The 18,625-nt window shown below is 39.6% G+C and overlaps 3 protein-coding genes across 3 annotated transcripts; 1 reads left to right on the top strand and 2 right to left on the bottom strand.

Moving 5' to 3' along the window:
• Positions 1 to 67: 67 nt before the first annotated feature.
• On the bottom strand, positions 68 to 6,921 carry LOC124643327 (aldo-keto reductase AKR2E4-like). The gene is made up of 8 exons (XM_047182266.1): positions 6,799 to 6,921; positions 4,418 to 4,519; positions 3,919 to 4,029; positions 3,555 to 3,626; positions 3,162 to 3,278; positions 2,603 to 2,770; positions 676 to 879; positions 68 to 269 (listed from the first exon to the last, which is right to left on the bottom strand). The coding sequence occupies exons 1-8, from the start codon at positions 6,841 to 6,843 to the stop codon at positions 90 to 92; spliced, it is 999 nt and encodes a 332-aa protein (XP_047038222.1). The 5' UTR covers positions 6,844 to 6,921; the 3' UTR covers positions 68 to 89.
• A 2,052-nt stretch (positions 6,922 to 8,973) lies between these two features.
• On the top strand, positions 8,974 to 14,071 carry LOC124643328 (aldo-keto reductase AKR2E4-like). Its single transcript, XM_047182268.1, has 7 exons — positions 8,974 to 9,165; positions 9,974 to 10,078; positions 10,891 to 11,055; positions 11,516 to 11,632; positions 11,962 to 12,129; positions 12,574 to 12,777; positions 13,512 to 14,071. Exons 1-7 carry the CDS (start codon positions 9,121 to 9,123, stop codon positions 13,698 to 13,700), a joined length of 993 nt encoding a protein of 330 aa, XP_047038224.1. The 5' UTR covers positions 8,974 to 9,120; the 3' UTR covers positions 13,701 to 14,071.
• Positions 14,072 to 14,609: 538 nt separating this feature from the next.
• Positions 14,610 to 17,023, bottom strand: LOC124643386. The gene is made up of 3 exons (XM_047182366.1): positions 16,813 to 17,023; positions 16,092 to 16,304; positions 14,610 to 15,554 (listed from the first exon to the last, which is right to left on the bottom strand). The coding sequence occupies exons 1-3, from the start codon at positions 17,020 to 17,022 to the stop codon at positions 15,183 to 15,185; spliced, it is 795 nt and encodes a 264-aa protein (XP_047038322.1). The 5' UTR covers position 17,023; the 3' UTR covers positions 14,610 to 15,182.
• Positions 17,024 to 18,625: the final 1,602 nt, after the last annotated feature.

The following is an 18,625-nucleotide window of genomic DNA, read 5'->3' on the forward strand; positions in this document are numbered from 1 at the left end:
TACTCCATAATGTTACAATGTAAGGGTACAATTTTATAATCTACCAAAAAAGAGTAAAACATTACAGTTTGTGGACGCAAGGCATTTATTTAAAAGGGATAATAAGGTGAGTCCTTCCACATAGTAACAGCGATAGTCCTGTAGTTCCTGTCATATGACTTCATGACCTCTCTCTCCTGTCTCTTCAGCTGGAAGTCGAACACTTCAATGTTGTCACGAATGCGTTTTGGCGTCACCGACTTCGGTATTGGGATGACGCCCAGTTCAATCTGTAAGTAAATTGAGATTAGCGCCATCTGTTGTTGGGAAGATGTACTAAATTGAAGTTGGATTTTGTTGCGATGAGGCAAAGATTTCCAGATGTTTTTGGAGACAGTGTAAAATACAGTTTACTTCATTGCTTCTACATATGTTTAGGTACCTAACAATTAAAGTTAGATATACATAACATAAATAAATAAATAGCGTTAGGTACCCAAGAACGTTTGCACTTCCTGCAATTATTTACATAATATGTACTTTTATAAAGGTGATAGCAATCACCAAAACAGGTACATTTTACGAGCAACTTGCATATAAACTGATAAATAACCATCAACTGTCAAAATCAACTTCTTTACAAATACAACAACCAATTCTGAACTTTCCACAGAACGAGTATTTCACCAAACTCACCAGATATCTCAAAGCAACTTGAGCAACACTCTTGTGGTATTTGTCAGCGATCCTCAGCAGAGCCTGTTCATCCGTTCTGGGAGGGGGAGCATCCGGCGCAGCCTTGCTGTGGAACAGGGAGCCGAAGGGAGTGTACCCTACCACCGCTATGTTCTGCATCTTGCAGAATTCTATCAGCTGCGATTGTTGGAGGTTTAAGTTTACCTGCAAGAAGAAAGTAGGGGAATAACTTCAGCAGTATTACTCAAAACTGTACTAGTAAAATTATTTTTGAAATCATCATCATCTGTCTTAACTAGTTGATCTCTTTAACCCAGTAACCTGAGCAACGCTAGGAAATGTTGGTTGTCAGACTTCCAAACTTTCTGACTATTTGTAACGACCGCCAAAGAAGAACTAAATACAATCTTACAAAAGGAAATCCGATTGTCCGGATAACTGGCCTGCAGAGTTCAGATATACAGTTACTCCATGTGTCACGCTAATTAATCAGCTGCATCCAGTTAGACTGGAATCCGATCTCAACATGAAAATATGCCAGGTAGATGATTAGTAAACCCAGCTGAAGAACTATCGACCCATTTCCCTCCTAAGCCACGTCTATAAGCTGTTCTCAAGAGTGATCACGAACCGACTTGCGCGAAGACTCGACGAATTCCAACCACCGGAGCAGGCTGGGTTTCGGAGCGGATACGGCACCACAGACCACATCCACACAGTGCGGCAGATTATACAGAAGACCGAAGAGTATAATCAGCCCCTGTGTCTAGCATTTGTGGACTATGAGAAGGCCTTTGACTCGGTTGAAATCTGGTCTGTTCTGGAGTCCCTGCAGCGTTGTCAAGTAGATTGGCGATACATCCAAGTGATGAGATGTCTTTACGAAGCCGCTACAATGTCCGTCCAAGTACAGAATCAGCAAACAAGGCCCATACCGTTGCATCGAGGAGTGAGACAAGGGGATGTTATTTCCCCGAAACTGTTCACTAATGCAATGGAGGATATGTTCAAGACACTGAACTGGAAAGGACGCGGCATCAACATCAATGGCGAACACATCTGTCACTTGCGATTTGCTGACGATATCGTCATCATGGCGGAAACGCTGCAGGACCTACAACAGATGCTGAACGACCTGGCTGAATCTTCTCTATGCAACGGCCTACGGATGAACTTGGACAAAACCAAGGTCATGTTCAATGAACATGTTCTACCAGAACCGATTGCGATACACGGCGCCGTTCTCGAAGTTGTTCGGAAATATGTATACCTCGGGCAGACATTGCAGTTAGGTAGAAACAACTTTGAGGACGAGGTGAATAGGAGAATTCAGTTGGGTTGGGCTGCATTTGGGAAGCTACGTCGAGTCCTAACATCGTCCATCCCACAGTGCCTAAAGACAAAAGTCTTCAATCAGTGCGTCCTACCTGTCATGACTTACGGAGCCGAAACATGGACACTGTCGGTACGGCTGGTTCACAAGTTTAAAGTCGCTCAGCGGGCTATGGAAAGGGCTATGCTCGGCATTTCTCTGAGGGATCGCATCAGAAATGAGGTAATCCGTCAGAGAACCAAGGTCATCGACATAGCCCACCGAATCAGCAAGCTGAAGTGGCAGTGGGCTGGCCATATTAGCCGAAGAACCGACAACCGTTGGGGTAAACGAGTTCTAGAGTGGAGACCACGCCTCGGCAAACGTAGTGTAGGACGTCCTCAGGCACGGTGGAGTGATGACTTGCGCAAGACGGCTGGCAGGAGCTGGATGCGAGAAGCCGAAAATCGATCTCAGTGACGTGCACTTGGAGAGGCCTATGTCCAGCAGTGGACTGCGATAGGCTGATGATGATAGATGATTAGTTCGGTACATTAAAATGAATAAAACGCAGTTAACAATATGAAAAGACTAGGCAAATGATCCTGAACTGACCTCAACCTGCAGCACAGCCGGCTTGACGGGCGTCATGGACAGGAGCCGCTGCAGCTGCGTGATGTTGAAGTTGGACACTCCGATGGACTTCACCAGTCCGCGGTTCTTCGCGTCGATCATACCCTTCCACGTCTCTGCGTAGTCTGTCGAATCGAATGTACCGTTTTCCTGGAACGATGTCCTTGATTTTATATAATCGGATAAATATTTATTTAGTTAATTACATGGGAAAGTAGGTACATAATATAATGAACTCTTAATTCTTAAGAAATATAAAACGTTTTGTGCTATTCTGACTAAAACGAACGTACGAATTTTAATAAAACGTCATAACTAGATTTCTTTTCTAAGTTATTTCTAAGTATATCTTAGACATCAATGGCTAATTAAATTAAAGGAAAACAGCTCGAGTAAACCTGGATTACAAAGTCTGAAATCACTAATCTGCATCTCGCATCTCACGCACGTGGTGATTAAAGCTCAATCCTTCTCTGTGTGAGAGGAGGCCACAGCCCAGCAGTGGTTCGATAAAGCAGCGGATGATGATGATGATACGTACAAACTGTCCCACAGGCCAGTGTATGAGGAACAGGTCGAGGTAGTCGAGCTGCAGCCGCGCCAAGCTCTCCCTCAGCGCCGGCACCACCGCCTCAGGAGCGTGACGGTCGTTCCACAGCTGAAACAAACATAGGTACACTTGTATTAAGATAATAGTCAATATATCTTGAATCTTGATAGAGTGCGGTACTAAACGTTTATGGGAAGTTGGTTGCGCCACTTCATCTTCCCAAAAAAACAAGGAAGTTATGAAAAATGCGCTTTTTGAGGACTTCTTTTGTAAATTTTGTTAAAGTTTGTAAGTTTAAGTTTCTGCTTAATACCTAGTGGTACTCGCCTCTTCTATACTAACAATATAATCAAATACTAATTAAAATAAACCTGTGAAGCATACCTTACTGGTTATGAAGAGATCCTCGCGTGCCACAACGCCTTCCGCTATCTTCTTCTTGATCGCAGCTCCCACCTGCAAATTAGCATTATTGTTCAATATATGCATACACACAAGTAATGCCCTCTTACCCGCTTTTGTGAGATAAAACATCTAAGCATATTTATGCACTCGTCTGAAACTCGGTCTGAAAGTTCACGCCAACAGAGTTGAGAAAGGCTAGCCAGATGATGAAAAAGAAAGACAAGAAAGGTAACATCCTGAAAACTTGGCACCTATCAATGCTATTTCTCCAGAACCCAAAGGTTGACCGGGGAAGTCAGTCAGGCGTTAAGTAAATAAACAGTCCTAATATGGATTTGCAAACCTGTTCTTCAGTGCTGTATATAGCTGCCGTGTCGATGTGTCTGTAGCCCACGTCTATGGCGAGTTCCACCGCCTTCTGAACAGAGTCATCTTCTACCGGGGCCCTACCACCCTGAGGAGAGATATTATATCTATTAGAACAAAATAGTTTACTAGAAAGTTTAATAAAAAGTGAAAGTTACATATTTACATTCATTAACACATAAAAAATAATTTACACTATACACACCAATTAAAATTATAAAATATCGGTTTAAAAAACAGTGGAACTAGTTTCTTGAAACAAACATGGTACTTATGTTTATCATCATACTAATCACAAGCACCCTCAACAATAAGTGAAGAACCTAATAATACTGGTAACACTTACAAAAATTCTAATTAATTTTACAATTTTGTACGTAAATATTATCATACAGCTAGCGCCACCAAAAATAGCGGCCATTACTAGAAGCACAGCTACTACTTCTCACCGACAGATGGCGCTGTTATAAACTTACTTCTTTGGTGAAGCCAAGCCAAGTGCCCAGTCCAAGGCTGGGGATGGTATGGCCATCATTCAGCTCGATGAGAGGCGCCACTCCTGGCTTGGATACTGCCTCCTGTGAACAATTAAAATTCTATGAAATAATTTAAGCAAAAAGAGCTAAGTAGGTACTTCTTTTCGGAAAGAAGGAGGAAGGAATTATTTTTTCGTTTGTACACAAAAGGCTTCAAAACTATTGTATCGATTTAAAAAGTTCTTTCAATATTAAGAAGCCACAATCTCCGGGCGACACAGAATGACATGCAGGCCACATTTTATCCGGGTACAGAAAGAAGTTACGCTAAAAACAGCTAGTAACTTATAAACAACCTGACAACAGCAATCAGGCTTCGGTTTCTTCTTGCCCCTAACTTTGTTGTAACTCTTGATCCTGGCTTCCATCTCGGGAGTAATAACAACAGTCTGAACCAAGTCTTCTTCCCAGTCCGGGTTCGGGCGTAAAATCTGCTTCGTCCTGTTATAGTCCTCTATAAACTCTTCTAAAGTACGTTTAGACATCGTACTTGCATGAATCGGAATGTATTTCAATATTATAAAGCTGAATGCTTGAATACGTTTATCTCAGGAACTACTGGTCTAGTTAGATAGCCTATTTATCAAGCTACAGGCTACTTTTTGGCGGCTGCATGTAGTTCTCACAGGACACAGATAATTTAGTACCTAGATAAGTTTGTGGTGGGTTATTTTCTATTTTATATGCATGGTATCTTTGAGGAGCTTTGTATCTTTTAGTTGCAGTGAATGTCCATGAGTTTGTAATTTGGTTTGTTTATAATTTCATCACAATAAAACACAATTGACACATTACATTTTGATTGGAAACTGTCTGCGTTCAAGTTGGTTCAAATGAAATAAGGATGCATTCAAAATGTATACTTACCTACCTAGGTTACTTCATTACAATAACAACGTTTTTCGTAGCTTAAAAAATACTAGGTTTACGGCGAGTGGTATTTAACTTAAATGATAACTGAACCATTTTCAGTACCTACCTAGTTAAATCGCCGATTTGAACATCGCCAGTTACCTATATTTTTTTATATACCTATACTTATATTTCAATGTTGCATCTGGACCTCAGAGGAACTTTTAAACAACTTTTTATTACAAGGTAAGGAAAGACAATAGTTGTAACAACATCGCATGCTTTATTTTCGTGATGTGCATGTAATAATTATTGTTGGCGACGCTAAGTTTTCTTATAATATGCAGTCAGAACAACGTTTTATCCCCCATTGAGATCTTAATATTTTTCTCGAAAAAATGTTAAATGATTTCAAAAACAAAAGAAAGGTATAATAATTGATAGTTTGGTATTGATGTTTGTGGGTATAGGAATCTTTGTGCTGAAATCTTATTGTGGTATTTTAATCTTCGATGTTCTTCGTCTCACTTGTCTTATTTAATAAATTGTTGATTGTTGTTGATCCAACAGAGGTTGCGTGTTTCATTGCATTCTATTTGAATGAATACGTTTACTAATTGCCTTGTATAGGTACTTAAGTATATTATAATGTGTATCGTAATACAAATGGCAGATTTTATCAAGGATAACCAGACGACTTGCAATCTGTAACACGCACATCACTCAAGCCTGCAAATCTAATTATAAATCCGAAGACTTTGCAAAGACGCGATAATCTATCTATAGGAACCACCAATCTTGAAAAATATCCCATCCTTCGAGAGAGGGTAATTCTACTTTTTATCTGAGAGCAGGAAGTGGTTCCCAAAGGAGCCCGTAGAAACCAGTGGCGTAAGCTAGAGTATAAATAAAAACAGTAGATTTACGAGACACCTATTCATTGAATTTATTACCTACAAAAAACATGTAGATTGGATTATCCGAGATTATATAGTAGTTGGCCTTGCAGTATCATCATAGATGAGATATCAATCAAGTAAAAAAATTAAGATTTTATTACATAGAGTTATGTTCTGACACAACATACACAATATATCTGCCTAGCCTGTTGCTTAGTTACCCCATAACTTGAAAACTGTCCCATAACGATTCACCCACTTCCCGTGGAAACCACTTTTCGCACCCGGATAAATGAAATCAAATACCTACCTTTATTTTCAGGCTGCATTGGCACATACATATAAAATCCTTAAAGACTAACATACATACATATTATATTATAAAATTGTTAGTTTATAAAAACTTATAACTAAGTTAGTAACACTTTATAAAATATAGCCCATGTCACTCGGGGATAGTCTAGCTTTCCAAAAGTGCATGAATTTTTTCAAATCCGCTATGTAGTTTCGGAGCTTTCAGGATACAATTATGTACTTATATGTATTTATAGAAAAATTAAAGCAACTCACGCTACTCGCCACCAACAGACTAGTTATTAACATTAACAGAATCATGTTCACTTGACAATCAGAACGCTACTAGCCTCGTATCGACACAACTTGCACATAAATAAGCTAAACTAAGCGAGCTTATATATTACAGACGCGACGATAGGCAGAATATATGACGACTGACTTATCTATCCTTAGAGTTGTTGTTGAAACGCTCTTCTTGGAACCGTGTGAGGATAACTCTTATGTTCTAGCTTCTTTCTCGCCAATTTCCAGCCAAATCGGTTCAACCGTTTTTAAGTCATAAATATAACACGACATTAATATATGTGAGTACCTATGTTAGAAAAGGCAGTGCTGCGTAATTTTTCGGAAGTACTCTTGGCTTAGAAAAAGGTCTCAAGAAAGAATACCTAGTTGGGTTTAATCAGTAACATGCTAGCACCACGTCTATACAATGACAATGTAGAGAACATTGGTCATCCTCCGAGCCTTTTTCCCAACTATGTTGGGGTGGGCTTCCAGTCTAACCTGATTCAGCTGAGTACCAGTGCTTTACAAGAAGCAACTGCCTATCTGACCTCCTCAACCCAGTTACCCGGGCAACCCAATACCCCCTTTTTAGACTGGTGTCAGAGGTTACCCGTAACGACTGCCAAGGATGTTCAATGACAGCCGGGACCTACAGTTTAACGTGCCATCCGAAACACAGTTATTGGTGCCTAAGATACTTGAAGAACATTGGTGAACCATGAATTAAACTCAGGCAAGCTGTCGATTCTGTTACTTAGTTTATGGCTGTTAGATTTCGCAACTCATAACAATTAGCCAGTCTGTATGGGAAACCAGTTTTATGAGTACATTAACACGGTAAGATCAAACAAATCACGATCTATGATTTTTGCGAACGATACGAAACATCATCATAAATCTTAGGTCTATTATTACTCGACTGCCAACATGCCTCTGGTAGCTTGAAAAGACTTTTGGAATCAATGTACACTGCTTATTTTAACGTTAGGTCCTTTCGTCTACTAGCAGAAACAACAAGCCCGTATCGATGGCTCGTGTGGCCACTCACTCTTCAAGGAGAGTCAGCAAATCCCAGCGGGGCCCACCAGGGCCAAGGCCTGCCGGGGCTGCGGGATTGTTCGCGGGACTTACCGCGGCCCTGGTATATAGCCTTTGGAAGGGACATGGTGGGTTTAGTCAGTAAGAGTTGGACACTCCCATGCTGCACCCACAGCAGATGTCATTTGATGATTTCCCATATAAAAGGTACCTACCATTAATCTAAATCTTTGGTCTCAAAATGCATTATGCTGCGTTTATCTGACTACCATCTATGAATTTGCATTTTTTACGCATCATTAACTTTGATAGTTTAATATCAAATGAGCTTAAAAACGAAAACCAGTAATGGCAGTCACATAACTCACATAGATCATATGTCGTACTTAGGTATACGTACTATCTACAAATCATATCCGAAAATACATAGGTACAAAAGTACATGTATTATGATAGGTAAGTTGAATTATCACGTTGAAGCTAATTAACAGAATATTTAACCATGACTATGCAAAGAGTTTGGTGATCATTGACCTTTACTAAGAAGTTATCCGACGAGTTATGATAGTTCATGTAATAAATAAACATAGGTTTAGGAACCGGTTGCTTTCTAATTATTATAAATTTACTATTTTGTGTGGGACTGCAATATGTTATTTTAAATCAAATTATCCTCCTTTGTGAATATCGGTGTACCTACTCTAAAAAATCTTCTAGGAATCTTTCGGCATAAGCTAGTTACCTAGCTTATTTTTCGAAGAATTTTTATACCTAGGCTACTTTTATCCTGATGCACGCAGTAAATAGGTAGGTAGTTCCCTGATTGAAGCTGGTTGAAGTTTACCTACTGGTTGAAGCTAGTCAGCTAGTAAATTCGATACTCCCTCCTTTATTTATTACCTACACTTTCAAGGAGTTTGCAAAGTCTAACTTCGATAGGTTAAGCTTAATTAAGCATTTAATCTACAACGTTCTTGACTTGTTCACCTCTTTTTCCTCTATAACCAGCAACATAACTTCCACATCTCATTAGTAGTAAAACCACATACAAACCGACTCACAGACCAACATATACATAAACACTAAACTATGCAAGAAATGTTGATATCCCTCCTCAAGTCAACACGTTTAGTTCACTTCTCACCAACGCGCGACTCGCGCGTGTTATCTAAAAGGTCAAATATTACATAGGTAGTTTTATATCGAAATAGACGATTATAAAGAACTATTTTTAATGTAAAATCAGTTGTTCTTTAGTTTTCATTCAAGATGAGTTTAAGTAGTGTTTTTGTGTTAGTAATAACGCTTTTCTCGGTAAGTGCATAGAGTTTGTTTGGTTTTTGTTATCGACTTATGCTAGTTACCTAGGTGCTTGTTTTAGCTAATAGAATGACCGGTTTGGGATTTAGATTTAGGAAAATGTGTGATAGGCATTCAAATTCCTCATAGTTGTGATAGTTTTTCTTATGTTTTACGGAAAGATTCATGATGTTTTTGTTGTACATTCCAACTGGAAGTTATAAAGTTTTCTCTTCGAAGATGCGATTGATCTTGAATTTCGTAGTGATAGATAATTGTTGTTTACTTATTTCCTATAGATAGTGGTGATAGCCTACTGTTTCCTAAAAGTTCCCTACACTTACCCAGGGGATCCATCCTCATCCCGAGGGAACAACTGTCCGCACCCGGATAAAAAGAAGTAGATACTTGAACCATGAAATATTTGTGGGCAGGTTCCAAACGTTTAGATCGGCGTTTAACCCCGACAGATAGAGTTACTTTCCCATTTATAAAGAATAGCTTTTGCCCGCAACTTCGTTCGCGTGGAATAGTGACTACCAGCAGATTTTTGATTTGACCAATAGATGGCGCTATATGTCCGGAATAATTTTATTTTTATTTATTTTTTGTAATAAAAACTATCCTATGGCCTTTCTCAAGTTTCAAACTATGTCTGTACCAAATTTCACACAAATCGGTTCAGCAGTTTAGGCGTGAAGAAAAGACAGACAGACAGACAGACAGACAGACAGACAGACAGAGTTACTTTCGCATTTATAATATTAGTTTGGATATCAAATTTTCTGTAGTTCTCTTTCCATCCATATTTGAATAATTTCAGGCATATGGAGCGACGGTTCCAGCCACAGTGCCAACTCTAAAGCTGCACGATGGTCGCGACATCCCAGCACTCGCTCTTGGCACCTGGCTTGGCAATAACACCAAGGTATTTGTCATTCAATAGTACAAAACATAACACATATAGGTACATAACACATATTTATCCTAACAGCCTTTTCACAGTGACGGATTTTGCCTTCAGTTTTTCCGAGGATTTTAACGCCGTATTGGTACCGGCTGTTGTCAATTGTTTGCTACACTGCTCTCTCTGCAGACTACTCTGTAAAGAGACCAGCCAACTGCGCAGGACATCGTATGGCGCACAAGCGTTTGCGCAGACATTGGCGCACTCACTATTGCCTCATTCTTTGCGAGTTCTACTCTTGACCGGGACAGTGTCTAAACCCAACTTGGGTCCATTGTCACTGACTACACTATCGTCCGTTTTTTCTTAAAAATGTGGCAAAGCAATAAAGCCTCTCTCTCCCCCAACATGGGCGCGTGGAGCCGGGAGCCAGCGAGGTGGAGCAGGCCGTGTCCTGGGCCATCACCGCGGGCTACCGACACATCGACACTGCCACTCCTTAGACTCACTAGTAACAAAGCAATAAAGCCTCTCTCTCCCCCAACATGGGCGCGTGGAGCCGGGAGCCAGCGAGGTGGAGCAGGCCGTGTCCTGGGCCATCGCCGCGGGCTACCGACACATCGACACTGCCACTCCTTAGACTCACTAGTAACAAAGCAATAAAGCCTCTCTCTCCCCCAACATGGGCGCGTGGAGCCGGGAGCCAGCGAGGTGGAGCAGGCCGTGTCCTGGGCCATCGCCGCGGGCTACCGACACATCGACACTGCCACTCCTTAGACTCACTAGTAACAAAGCAATAAAGCCTCTCTCTCCCCCAACATGGGCGCGTGGAGCCGGGAGCCAGCGAGGTGGAGCAGGCCGTGTCCTGGGCCATCGCCGCGGGCTACCGACACATCGACACTGCCTTCGCGTACAGGATCGAGGACCAGGTCGGCAGGGCTGTGGCTAAGAAGATCAGTGAGGGTGTCAAGAGAGAAGAGCTGTTTATTACTACTAAGGTGAGTTTTATTGAGGATTTTTTTGGGATTTTGAAGAGATGAAATTACACCTGTGTGATACACAAATATATCTTCAGGTTTACTCGCTCTAGCAAACAGTAACAAATTGCGTGCGAACATTTCTAATTTCCGCGATGCTGCAACCTTTGTACACGAACACATGCGAGCTTGCATTGACGCGGACCTTTTTTGATCTGGGTCTATGGGGTTCACCACACAACCCCAGGGGTTGTGTGGTAGAGAGCACATTACAAAGATAAGATATCGACAGACTAAAAAGCTTGTAATACGATTACCTTCAAACTAAACTGACGAACATCTATCAGGTATAATTTGGCAGACAGTGTAGCCTTCAGTCTGCAAAGGTTCTAAAAAGATTTGATTTTTTTATAATACCTACCTTTCCTGATCTGTTCCCACTGTTAATTCATTCACTAACTCTTCACCTCTTCCTCCTCAGCTATGGAACAGCGAGCACGCGCGCGAGGCGGTGGTGCCGGCGCTCCGACAGTCACTCAGCAACCTGGGGCTTGAATACGTCGACCTGTACCTCATACACTGGCCTGTCGGACAGTTTGTGAGTATACTTACCTACCTATTTATATTGTAAAGGTTCGTCGTGATTGTAACTACTTCACGCGCAAATGGCTCAAAAGATGATACATGATGAAACTTGTCAGTTATGTGGCTGATACATCAAAAGACTATAGGCTACTTTTCATCCGGATATGGCATATAGTTCCCTCGGAAATTTTGGCAACTTCTTATTCGGTAGCAGGACTTATTAAAGCTCTTTCGAAACACGGAAAAAATCATTACGAAACCAAGTAAATAAACAAGTTAGAACATATACCTCATATGTCATCTATCTATCTGCCTAATCGCCTAAAAACCATTTCCCCCCAGCTGAATCAAACCTACGACTACACGGACTACTTGGACACTTGGCGCGGCATGGTGGAAGCCAAGACCCTCGGGCTCGCCAAGTCCATCGGCGTGTCCAACTTCAACCAGCAGCAGATCGACAGGATACTCGAGCATGGCCTGGAGAAACCTACTGTGTTGCAAGTTGAGGTAACTATGTCACTATTTAACTAAATAAATAGAAACAGTATTTACCATTTCTGGAGATTTTATGAGCTCCAAAAGATTTTATGGCGTGTTCTTCTGCTTCGTATGGAGTCAGTGAGCAGAAGGTTTAAACACCTAACGAGCCCTAGTGTCAAAGTTTTCTCAAACCTGCCTCACGGCCTCTGACGTGGATTTTTTACGACGACTGCTACTTGTTAACCTTTCCTCCTAATACCTATGGTCGAAGGCTCTACGTGTCCTCCCAAGCACGGGATGCCACACGTAACTTCCAGACTTGTTGCCAATGTTGTTATAAATGGCTTCCTGAAATAATCGCTATATTTGAATGTATGTACTTTTATTACTAGGTAAAATTGAGCAGCTTTTAAAGTACCTAATACCTATGGTAATATTGAACGCCAATGACATCCCTTTTCATTTCCGCAGATAAACTTAAACCTCCAGCAACCGGACCTCCTCGCCTACTGCGCTCGTCAGGACATCCGCGTCATGGGCTACACGCCCTTCGGGTCACTCTTCTACAGCAAGGCGCAGCCCGGCGCTCCGCCCCCGAGGGTCGACGACCCTGCCCTCGTGGACATCGCTAAGAGGCATAACAAAACTGTGCCGCAAATCGCTTTGAGATATCTGGTAAGGTTTTATTTATTTAAGAAGGCATCTAAGGCCTATAGAGGCCCAGCAGGGCCAAGGCCTGCCGGGGCTGTGGGATTGTTCGAAAGAGTTACCGCGGCCCTGGTACATAAAAGGCCTGCGACGGAACACGACGGTTTTTAGTCAGTAAGAGACTGACACTCCCTCACCGCTGCCAACCCACAGCGGGAGGGGTCATTTAAAGATTTTTGACGTCGTTAAAAAAAAGGACTATAGAAAATACTATAAATAAATATTATAACATTAAATCATGTAGGTACTAATACACATATCTATAAAGTAATGTACACGACTTTTAGACTGAAATTATCCATCAATACCATCAACATCTAAACAATCTTCTCTAAACTATGATGGGATTGGATGCCAATCTAATCATATGCAGCTGAATACCAGTGTGCCACATGGAACATCTGCCTATATGACCTCGTCAACCCGATTACCAAGCCAACCCGATACCCCTTTGGTAAGACTGGCTTCTGACTACCCGTAACGACTGACAAAGATGTTCAAATGACAGGCCGGAACCCACAAATACATGCCTTCTGAAACACGGAGGAACCCGTTATGATATTGATGGTAAACCATCTACGGACCGACCACACCAAGCGTTGCTTAACCTTGGCTGTTACCTATAGCCACGAACTCCTCACATTTCTATAGTGAAATAATAGGCTTATCTTCTAAAAATATTGACTGTTTCTCGTTTCCAGGTGGAATTAGGAGTAATCCCAATCCCGAAGTCGTTAACCAAGTCTCGTATCGAGCAGAACCACCTGGTCTTCGACTTCCAGCTGTCTGAACAAGAAAAGGCGACCCTCAAGGCATTCGACAGGAACTACCGCACTATACCGCAGCTGAAGTGGTTGGATCATCCTTATTATCCTTTTGAGAAGAACTGAGAAGTGGGGAAGAGTTAGGGTGGATTTCTATAACTTATCTGTCTGTTGATTTGCGATTGAATATTAGGTAAAGAGGTCTACCTATATAAATTATCCATCTCTGATATCAAAGCAATTGATAGATAGGTTATAGAAATCCTGACTTAGTAAAGTTCATGCCAACTTTATGACGGATTAGAAACTCTGCGCAGAAACTACGTATATTTACACTCATTCGCGAATTCGCCAGTATGTATTTGTGCTCGTAAATTGGTTGAATTGAGATACGCCATCATAAAATTTGGTGGGAACTATACTAGATAGAATATGTTGATGTTTTGAAATACTCATAGGTTACCTACCATGAATAAATGTTCATCAATAATCTTCAATCGATTTTTATTGTCTTCCATGTAAGGTACTAATTTCTGCCCCCAGTGGAACATGTTTTTCAGAGGCAGAGGAATAAACCAATTTTCAATGAGGGTCTTCTCAATTTTTTCTGCCACAGGGTGGCGCCACGTATGCGTCTGGTCCAAACAGCTGTCAAATAGTATGGAATTGTAGGTGCCGAACTTATTGTTTATTGAAATTCTGTTATATTGGAAGTGTTATTGATTTTATTATGGACTACGGTCAGAATAAGGTTTCCGAACTAAAAATTGAGCTAAGAGAGAGGGTGCAAAAGTCACTGGTACTAAGGATATATATAATATGATTTAGTTTTTTTTATTTACTCAACCGCAATAGTAAAACAATAATGCAGTGCTTTAATTATAAAATAAAAATAAAAAAAACACTAAAATCGTTCACTATTCATAGTAAAGATAAGCACTTTGACAGTTACCTGGACCTGACGACTCGGTGCTGCCACCTCGTGGACGCCATTTTAGAAAACCCTCATTAAACGCATTTCCGAAACAAAACACGTTTTTTTCTGAAACTTAGCAAAATATGTTTATTTACACTTAATCCTATGACTATTTGTTTTATCACTTTTAATTAACTTATATGTAAACTTTATGCATCTATATACATACATGTCAATGACATGATTCTTCAAGTAAGTAAGTAAATAATTAATTAACTTCATTTTTTCAGCAAAGCAATAACAATAAAAAAACTAGAATACATACATAATGTAGATATTTCGAGTTTTACAAAATATTGCGTGAAACGAAAACTCATTTCGCAAACATGTCTATGGATATTGCTCTGATTCATTTCTATAACATCATCACCAACACGGTTTGCGCAAACATTGCGCAAAATTATAAAGATCTTTTGCGCAATTATTGTAAAGCATATAACCTATTTGCGCAACTATCATGGAAGTTTTGCGCAAACACCATACTACACAAAATTGTTGCGCAATAATTGCGAAGAATATTTTTTGCGCAACAATCACAAAAGTTTTGCGCAAACATCATACTACACCAGACTTTGCGCAAAACAAAAAACAGCTATATTTCCCAGTAGACAGTTCCCTGTCTACCTTCAAGGCTATAACTTCTTCAACTCTTTCATCATCAGCTGTTTCTTAACCCTCAGAATCTCCATCTCCATCTCATGTTTCTCTCTCTTAAACTGCTTCTCCATTTCAAATAACTCTTTCTGCTTTCTCAACTCGAACTCTACTAACTCTCTTCTCAACTCTTCTATAGACTTCTTCTCTTCTGGTATGAGAATGGGGTCTGTGATGTCTTGCTTCATGCTGGCTATGTTGGGTTTGATGTCCGGTTGAGGCAAAACTATGTGTTCTGTGGGTGAGGTGGTTAGGAAGTCATCCTGACACTCGTCTTCGGATTCTATGCCTCCTGTGTCGTCGATTTTCGTGTTGGATTCTGTTATTTGTTTTATGTTTAGGTTGTTATGCTGAAAGAGGTATAAACATTATATTAGGACTATGAAAACGACTATACACCATACACTAGAACAGTTTTACAATTCGCACTTATTTAAAAGATTTTTTTTTTAATTACTCGAGAACTGAACTTATTTATGGCAATATTTGTATTTCTAATTTGACTATTACATTATTGAACGTGGGAGCCACTAATTAATTTCGGTGGTGAAATAAATGACCCTTTCATAAGTATTATTATATAACCATCTGCCTAACCATAGTAGAAAAGGGTCTCTTCTTTCTATGCCTTAACTATTTCTACACAAAGTTTCATCTCAATTACTCCAACCATTTTACCTAAGAACTTTATCTCACATACATGCTTTTACTAAATAATACACAGGTACAATTATATTGAAAAACCAGCAATAACACATAGGAAGTGGTGAAGTGTGTGCCATTTGGAGCTGTCTTTTGTTAATTTTTTGACGTTCGAAAAGTGTGGTTTTGCAGCCAAGTTTGACTAAATGATTTTTGATTTGATTTGTCAATTTACATCCACTTACCCCATTTGTCTTCAAATAATGCAGCGGATGGTAACTCTTCATCTGATGGTACACGGACGCAGTGGGCAGCAGGTTCCCCTCCTCATCGGTGAGGATCTTGACTATCCTCTCCTCCAGGGGGTTCAGGTGTATGGTGCAGTGCGTCCCTTCTGAGAGACACTTCTGTATCACTGCATACTTGCGACGGATCTTGAATTTTAGGTCTATCCAGTACTGGAATCAAAATATTGAATAGATTCAAGACTAGTAAATTAATTGTAACATAAGAAACAATGATAGCAAGGCTCCACTATGCCTTGTGAGACCAAGAGGAACTCATTATGATAACATTAATTTATTAAAACAAAGCTAAAAATCAGCCTTTTTTAATGTAAAAATTAAAGATTGCGTTTCATATATTCATCCATCAACAGACTGCAAATATTTTACCTATATGTATAGTGTTGAGATTTTTCTTCGTAATGCTAGCATAACAAAACAGTTGAAAAAATATTTAGATTAAATTTGGCACCCCATATGGAGATAAGTAGTACCTACTTGGTGATAGAAATATGTAACATTTTTATCAGGTAGGTATATTCTGTATATTATCTAAGGACCTGCACAAAGTCACAGGCATACTGTTAACAAACATAAACATAATATATTTATGATATATGTGTATTTGTATTTTTATGAGCCCTAGTTGCCTGAAAGAAAGGAATAAATAAATATAACTAACCCTAGCCCAACTCTTCCCACTCTTCGTAACACCCTCATCAATCCTGTTCAGTGTCCGTGCAATCTTTTCCCACATCCTCTTAGACTGCACATGTCCCTCCCTGGAGCGAGCGCTGGCGAGTGCGAGCGGAGGGTATCTCTCCATGTACTGAGCTAGCACTTCCAGGTGTTGTCGGGACACTTGGCGACGGTAGAATATGTCTTCTGACATTGCGCTGGAATTTTAAAAAGGAATTTTTGAATTTTTTGTAGCGGTTGGTAGTGTGGAAAATAGGTACATAAATTGTTTGGTAATGTGATGTTGGGAATGTTGGGATCTTACAGGATAATATGGTATATAAAGCTGAAGATTTTGTTTGATTAAATCTAGTAATCTGATTAACTAATCTGACCAGTGGCGGATTTACAAACTTGCCGCTAGTAGGCCATTCAATTTTTGCCGCCTCTAATGATTGTGAACTTAATGATATTTCTGTCAGTTACTAGATTATTTTTGCAAGCCTCTATGTACCGAAGAGTTTAATGTTAACACGTTTATATGACAGCGACTTTGAAGCGTAAAACCTCTGTAACTTTTAAACGGCTCAATCGATTTTCATCAATCATGTCTAAGTCTTTTTTGAGTCTTGGAACACAAAAATACTCAAACAAGTTTGAAAAAAAAACCCAGTGTAAAGTGAAAAAGCTGAGAGCACAGCGCGAAATTTTTCGAGTTTTGGGACACAAATGTCCTCCACCTTATAAACAGCATAGAAATCTTAGAAATCGTCAGTTGTTTTTGCTACTTCGGTGCTTTAACTTTTTGTTAGATTGAGGACTCAAAGAGCGCAGAACAAACCAGGAATCATGAAAAAACCGCGAGCGAAGCGAGCGGATTTTTTATTTTATTTTTATTGAAACGCTATTAGAATATTTTAAAATTCATGATCACGTAAGTACCTAAGTATATATTACAGTTTATTCATTTTGCGTTTATTAATCGTTTATTTATATATGGATTGTGTACTCATATACTCAATTATAAAAAAAAACATGTAAAAAAATTTGCAAAATTTGCCGCCCCTCTAAATCTGCTGCTCTAGGCACTGGCCTACTTGGCCTATTGGTAAATCCGCCACTGAATCTGACTGCTGGAGCGATCTGGTTTAGATTGAAAAATTATTTTTAAATTTCTGATTGCACTTATATCGAAGAAGGCTTTAGGATTATAGATTTAAATACAAATCATTTCAAGACTTGGTCAGTGGGTCGTCTTAGGGGCGGGCTTTAAATACTTGTTTCGAAAAATAGCATAATGCAAAAGCATATTTTATAGATAACTTCTGGTATTTAAGTTTAATTAAAAAGGTAGAGAAGCTAGAAAATTACATTCAACTTTCAAAAGTTCGATATGTTATTAAATAAAAATTGTAGAGATAAGATTGTTTACAGCAGTATAAGCGAGATTTAATTACAAACTACTGACCTGATTTCCTATCAGAATATTTTCATTATATTTTGGAGCGAAATGAAATCAAAACATAAGTTATCTTTGTTTATGTACGAAACAATTCAGTTTCACAGTGGAGTAGAGCAGAAAGCGTTTAAATTAGTATTTGCCTTTATTATAGACACAACTATGTACATTAAATAATAATGTTCTCGTTATTATTTTACGTATTTTCAATAAAAATAATACAAATACAAATTAATAGAATGTCAATAATACGCTGTAGCAGTATTTAGTTTTGCCAGTGTAAAATTCCTTAAATGCACTTAATTTTTAAAACTATTGAAGAATATTCTATAACGTTCAATATACTGACTATTGCATG

The sequence above is a fragment of the Helicoverpa zea genome, chromosome 27 (genome assembly GCF_022581195.2).
Source record: "Helicoverpa zea isolate HzStark_Cry1AcR chromosome 27, ilHelZeax1.1, whole genome shotgun sequence".
Taxonomy (NCBI): domain Eukaryota; kingdom Metazoa; phylum Arthropoda; class Insecta; order Lepidoptera; family Noctuidae; genus Helicoverpa; species Helicoverpa zea.